The sequence below is a fragment of the Vombatus ursinus genome, unplaced genomic scaffold (assembly GCF_900497805.2).
Source record: "Vombatus ursinus unplaced genomic scaffold, bare-nosed wombat genome assembly UNPS02001287.1, whole genome shotgun sequence".
Taxonomy (NCBI): domain Eukaryota; kingdom Metazoa; phylum Chordata; class Mammalia; order Diprotodontia; family Vombatidae; genus Vombatus; species Vombatus ursinus.
In genome coordinates this window covers 11,331,043-11,337,533 of record NW_020941065.1, presented here as the reverse complement: position 1 = coordinate 11,337,533, position 6,491 = coordinate 11,331,043, and the positions used below count along the sequence as shown (strand labels likewise).

The window sequence follows — 6,491 nt, the reverse complement described above, 5'->3', positions numbered from 1 at the left end:
GGGAAGAAATGAAAGAAAAGGTGAGGAAGAGAAGGAAGGAAAGAAAGGAGAGAGAAGGAAGAAAGGAAAGAAAGATGGAGGGAGAGAAGGAAGGAGGGAGGAAAGAAGAAAAAGGGAAAGATGGAAAAAAGGAGGGAGGAAGGGAAGGGGAGAAAGAGGGAAAGGAGGGAGTAGAGAAAGAGGAAATAGAGGGAAGGAGGGAAGAATGGAGGGAGGGAGAAAAGAGGAGAAAGGGAGATGGAGAGAAGGAAAGGAGGAGGGATAAAGGGAGGGAAGAAGGAAGGGAAGGAAAGAGGGAAGGAGGAAAAAAGAGAAAGAGGGAGGGATAGAAGGAAGAAGGAAGGAAAGGGGAGAAAGGGAGAGAAGGAAAGGAGGGGGGTGGAGGGAGGAAGGAAGGGAGAGATGGAAGAAAGGAGGGAAGAGAAGAGGAGGAGGATGGAGGCAGGGAGGGAGAGAAGGGCCCGTTCTCCCTCCTCTTACCCAGCTGTTCCACCAGCTTCATGTAAATACTATCAATCCTCCTCATGGTTTTTACCAAGTCTTTCTTCCGGAACTTGATCTCCACGGTTCCTTCGGGTTCCAAAACCCCGCCTCTGGGAAAACAAGGAGCCAGGGCCTGGGTTACTACAGGCAGCTGTCTCACCTACTACCTGGTGCCTCGTGTGGGGACGGTGGGGGTCAGTGGAAAGAGTTCAAGCCTGGGAGGCAGGAGACCTGGGGCCTGGCCCTAGGAAAGCCATCTACACTTGTGACCGCACTGCCCATCCTCCCACTCCCTTCTTGATTTTGGCAGTCGGGCTTCCAGCCTCATCAGTGGACTGAAACTGCTCTCTCGAGATATCCAGGAACCCTCAATTGTCAAATCAAAGAATTTTTCTCTGTCCACATCTTTCTCAGACTCTTCTGCATTGGACACTGCCGCCTACCCTCTCCTCCTAGACCCTCTTTCTTCAAGCAATATCAATGTGCACTTATTAAGTGACTAACGGATCTGTCTGTACTGGGCTCTGGGCTGGGCACCCAGGGTGCAAAGACGAACGTGAAAACAGGCCCTGCCTCCGAGGAGTAGACACTGTTAATGAGTGTTAATGAGACAATATAGACACGTAGTCCAGACAAAGATGAATTTTTAAAAATGAAGAACAAGGTAACTTGGGGAGGGAGGGCCCCGAGCAGATGGGAGGATCAGGAAAGATTTCCTGCGGGAACGTGAAGAAGGAAGGAAGGAAACCAGGGATTCCAGGGAGTGACGAGGGGGGAGTGCACTTCAGACATGGGGAACAGCTAAGGCAAAGACACAGAGATGGGAAATTGGAGAGCCACAGATGAAGAACAGCATATGAACCATTATGGCCAGACTGCAGGGGGTGTGGGGGGGGGATGGAAAGGTTAGAAGAGACTGAAATGCCGAACAGAGGGGTTTATGTTTGCCCCAGCCACTAGAGTTCATTGACCTGGGGGGAAGGGGACATGGTCAGACCGGGTTTTAGGAAACCCTCTGGCAGCCGGATGGAGCATGGATTAGAATGGGAAAGTCCTTGCTACGTTGCTGTCTTGGGTCTCGACTTGTCTCACAGCTTCTCAGTCTTGTGGTTGGCCCTTCATCCATATCGCGCCCCCTAAATGGGGGTGTCCCCAAGGATCTGTCCTGGGGCCTCTGTACTCCTCACTTGGTGACCTCATCAGCTCCCACGGCTTCACCTGTCACCTCTGTATATACTCTAGTGTCCCTTCTCCTGACTCCAGTCACCTATTGGATATTTCCAATTTGATGTCTCGGACTCAACATGTCCAAGACAGGACTCATATTTTCCCTTTAGCTCACTCCTCTACCAAGTGTCTCTATCAAGAGCGCCACTACCCTCCTCATCTCCTGGGTTCATAATCTCAGCATTCTCCCCTGCTCCCTTCTCTCCCTCATCTGCCATGTTCAATCAGTGGCTAAATCTCACCTTAACATTTCTGCATCTGTCCTCACCACATACACGCCTGCCATCTTTGTTCAGGCTCTCTTCACTTCCAGTCTGAATTCCTGTCTAATGACCTCCTAACTGGCCTCCCTGCCTCAAGTCTCTATTCCAACTCAAACTCCACACAATTGCCAAAGTGATGCTTCTTTAAGTCTGAGGCTAGACCATGGCACTCCCCTAACTCAATGAACTTCTGTGGTTCCCTATTACCTCTAGGATAAAACAGGCGGTTGAAGTCCTTTACAACCTGGCCCCAACCTACCTTCCAATCTTTTCTGTATCACTACTCTCTGGACTGCACTTTATGGTCTAGCCCAGCTATCTTTCTTGGATACCCTATTTCCCACCACCACACCTTTGCAATGGCCATCGTCCATGACTGGAACGCTCTCCTTCTTCCCCTCTGTCTCTTGGAATCTCTGGCTTCTACCAAGACTCAGCTCAAAGTAGCACCTTCTGCATGAAGCATGTGCTGATCTCCCCAACATCTGGTGCCTTCCCTTCCTAACCTGCCTCATATTTCTTCTACATGGACATGTTATCTCATCCCTCTCTCACTCTAACATAAGCTCCCTGAGTGAAGGAATGGTTTCATTTTGGTCCTTGCGTCTCCAGCACCTAGCACTGTGCTTGGCACATTGGAGACAGTGAATAAATGCTCAGTGATTGAACATCCTGGCTCTGTTATGTGATCTAGACCTCACAGCTGTTTCATGTGTCAAATAAGAGCGTTGGGTTAGGTGTTCTCCGAGGACTGTCAGACGAAAGAATGAAAAAGTACCAATTACACGCTTCCTATGCATGACCCAAGCACTGGGGCACAAAGAGAAAAGCAAAGACAGTCCCTGCCCTCAGGGAGTCCACATTCTAATAGGAGAAGACAATGTGGAAGGCCAAATTCCATCAGGTGTCCCATGACCAGCCACAGGGTCTCTGTTCCCTCCAAATTACCTTGAGTTTACTGGGTACGCACTTTGTGTGTGTTTACATATGCACCCATTGTTTTCTTCCCTATAGAATGTCAAGGAGAGGGACTGCTGCCCAAGAGTTCCTTTGTGTCCCCACTGCCTTGCAAACAGTAGATGCTTAATAAGTGCTTATGGAGTCTCCACGGAAGCCAGAAGGTAAGTATGGTGGTGCTGTGAACCCCTACAGCCATTTCATGCCATCTGTCCCTACTGTTAAGAAGAAAGAGTTGGAATTATAAAATGTCAGAGCCGAAAGGGACCTTAGGACATAGACTGCTAAGGACGGAAGGGAGTCTGAATGTCATTCCCTCATTTTCCAGAAGAAACTGAGACCACTCAAATATTAAAAAAAAAACAAACACCCAAAACATTAATTAAGCATCTAATGCATACAGAGGGCTATAGGAGATGCTAGGAAACCTAGTTTCAGCAACACTTGGTCCCAGTCTTCCAGAAGTTTAATGTTGAGTAGAGAGAAGATGTCCCATAATCCGTGTCAGAGCAAGGTTTCCCGATTCCAAGCTAGGGCTCTTGATGCTATACCATATTGTTTGTGATGGAACCAACCAGCCTGGGTAGTCTGAAGAAGTCAATCCCCACTCATGATAATAATTTAAGCTTGGTGCTATTTGGGTCAGAACCGAGACGGAGCCTGGAGGCCATGAGGAAAAGCCCGGGATGCCCCCAGGGACGTACTCACCTGCTCTCCTTGTCTGCGTACATCTCCATGCACAGAGGGTTGATGGTTGGTTCAATGACCACCCAGGAGCCTCCACGGAGTTCAGCGTATGGGGGGATGTAGATGAGGACAGGCTGCTTGTACTGCCTGAGGCCGTCCACTATGTAGGCCCCAAACTTCAACACCTGGTCATACATGTCTGGAGACCAAAGGGCCCCCCACCCCCAGCCCGGCCGGCTTTGTTATCAAGAGCAGTGCGGCCTCGGAGGCTGGAGAGGGGCCTCCAACAGGAAGGGCTCTCCATCCCCGACACCCCACCCCCATAGACATAATTAACTAACAGGACGCCTCAGTTCGATCTTCTCACCATCCTCACCCCACTTTGTTGCAGCAGAATAACACAACGCTAACATTTGGAGGGACAGGGCATTTAGGGATCACCTAAGGTCCCTTCCAGCCACAGCTCAGATCCCAGGCTCTGAAGTCCAGCTCTAACCACTAATTAACTGGGTGACTCTGGGGGAGTCACCGCACCTGGGAGTCTGCTTCCTTAGCTGTTAAATGCGGGGAGGGGGCTTCCCTTCCTAAAGCTCACTCTCCTCTTATGTCAATGAAGCATTTTATGAACAACAGAGTCTTGTGATGCACAGATACACAGCCAAGGTTCTTCCATGATGATTCCCAGCTGCCTTGGAGGACCCCACAAAAACCCTCTCTATCTCTACCATTCTTTGCCATGTTGGGCAGAGCCCTAGTCAGTCACCGAGGACAGGGAGGCTCCTGAGACAGAGAAGTCTAAGAACACGAGTTAGGAGCCTGGAGTCCTCTCTCTGACTCTGGCCTCACGTCCTGCAGCTCACTGGTGGTAAGCATCCTCAGGGTCCTCCTCTGTGAGACGAAGGCCATCTCAGCCTTGCTTGCCTCACGGAGGACCAAACAAAAGAACAGACATAGGAATGCCTATGGGAAATTATTCCTGGGCCAATGGCGGCATCACCATACCACCACCACCACCACCACCACCACCACCACCACCATCATCATCATCATCATCATCCCTTCTTAAAGTTTCCAGAATGAGACCATTTGAGTTAAGTTAGAACGTAAACCCTTTGAAGGCAGGGATTGTTTCATCCTTTGTACTTGTATCCCCAGCGCCTGGCACATAGTAGGTGCTTAATAAATACTTGTTAATTGATAGAGTGGGACCTAAACCTAACTGTAATAACACCAGTTCCCATTCACCTCATGCTTTGTAGTTATAAAGCACACACATTCTCTTATTTGATTCTCATGAAAATCTTGGGAGGTAGATCAAACAGGTATGATTATTCCCATTTTACAGATGGGAAAACTGAGGCTTGCAAAAATGAATTGAGTTACCCAAAGTCCCACAGTAAATAAGGGCTGAGCCTGGACTCAAATCCAGGCCTTTTGACCTATGGCCCCGGGCTTCATCTTCTACACCAAGATGCCATTCACACCTTTGTCTAGACCTGCTCATTTTATTTCCCTCCTTACCCTTCATGCCCCCGGAGAATCCTCTCCAGTTGGCAAAGATCATCAGGGGCAATTTCTCCCGATTGAAATCCTTGATGACCTGGGCAGTTTTAAAGGCAGAGTCTGGAAACCACACCTGTCCTGCCTGCTGGATGATCTGTAAAACATGGAAAGGGGGGTTAGGCTACTCCTAGAAAAAAAGAAATGTCACAGAGCGGAGGTTACCTAGGCCCTGGTGGCTTTGGAAATGGCTGAGACTGAGAATATAAGAACCTCTCCCCCCTAAAAGCAACCCACATTTCTATCTGTGATGGTGAAGGCTCAAGGTCAAGGCTGGACCCGATCCCCTACATAGCCTCCTGGTTGGCGTCTCCTTGTCTGCCGTGTCTCCCATCTCTAAGCCGTTGTCCATAGAACTGCCCGAGTGATCTTCATTAATCACAGACTTGACTCCATCACCTCCCTACCCAAGCTCCAGGGGTTCTCTATTACCTCAAGGACCAAATATAAACACCTCCTCCTGGCTTTCAAAGCCCTTTCCCATCTGGGTCCAGCTTTGTCACATGTGACTCTCCTTGATACACACTGTGGACAAGCCAAACTGCCCTTCCTCCTACCACTCGCATGGCCATGACCTTCCTCCTCATCTCTACCTCTTAGAATCTGGTTTCTTTCTACACTTGGCTCAAATAACATCTTCTACCTCAAGCCTTTTCCAGGGCCTTCCCTCTCTAATTACCTTGTATTTATTTTGTATATTTTCATAGATGTACATATTGCCTTTCCTGATAGAAGGTAATCTCTCTGAGGACAAGGACTAGTTTTCACCCAGTGCTTGGCATATAGTAGGTGCTTAATAAATGCTTGTTGCTCTGACATTTAGTGCCTGTATCTGAACAGCTCTTTACTTTTCAGAGTGCTCTCACATATTACTCCATCTAATCCTCTTGCAGCTCTGTGAAGTTGGTATTATTATCATGAGTTATTTGTCCTAAATCACTGGGCTAATAAGTGGCGAGGACTAGCCAGGGACTAGAAATCCAAGGGTCCTCACTGCTAGTCTAGTGTTCTTTCTAACATGCCATACAGCTCCCCCAGAAATAGCAAGTGGAGAGTTTTGATGGGAAGTCATTTCCTTATTAGTTCCCTATCAGCATTCTAGGAATGGAGAGATGCCATCAGCATCACCAACACTGTCATCACCATCATCACCACCACCAACACTGTCACCTCACGATATCATCATTACCATCACGAATACCACCATCATCACCTATACCATCATCACCATCATCACCACCACCAACACTGTCACCATCACCATCATCACCACCACCATCATCATCACCAACACCATCACCACCACCATCATCA

At 48.6% G+C, this 6,491-nt stretch overlaps 1 protein-coding gene across 2 annotated transcripts in view; it reads right to left on the bottom strand.

The window, feature by feature from the left end:
- The window catches only part of ACACB (acetyl-CoA carboxylase beta), a 118,243-nt gene that overhangs the window by 4,037 nt on the left and 107,715 nt on the right, over positions 1-6,491 (bottom strand). For both annotated transcript variants that reach the window (XM_027864127.1, XM_027864135.1), the window contains 3 exons: positions 5,139-5,274; positions 3,639-3,816; positions 481-593 (listed from right to left, as the gene is read on the bottom strand). In XM_027864127.1, the coding sequence (XP_027719928.1) occupies positions 481-593; positions 3,639-3,816; positions 5,139-5,274 (427 nt within the window). The remainder of the gene's footprint in view (positions 1-480; positions 594-3,638; positions 3,817-5,138; positions 5,275-6,491) is intronic.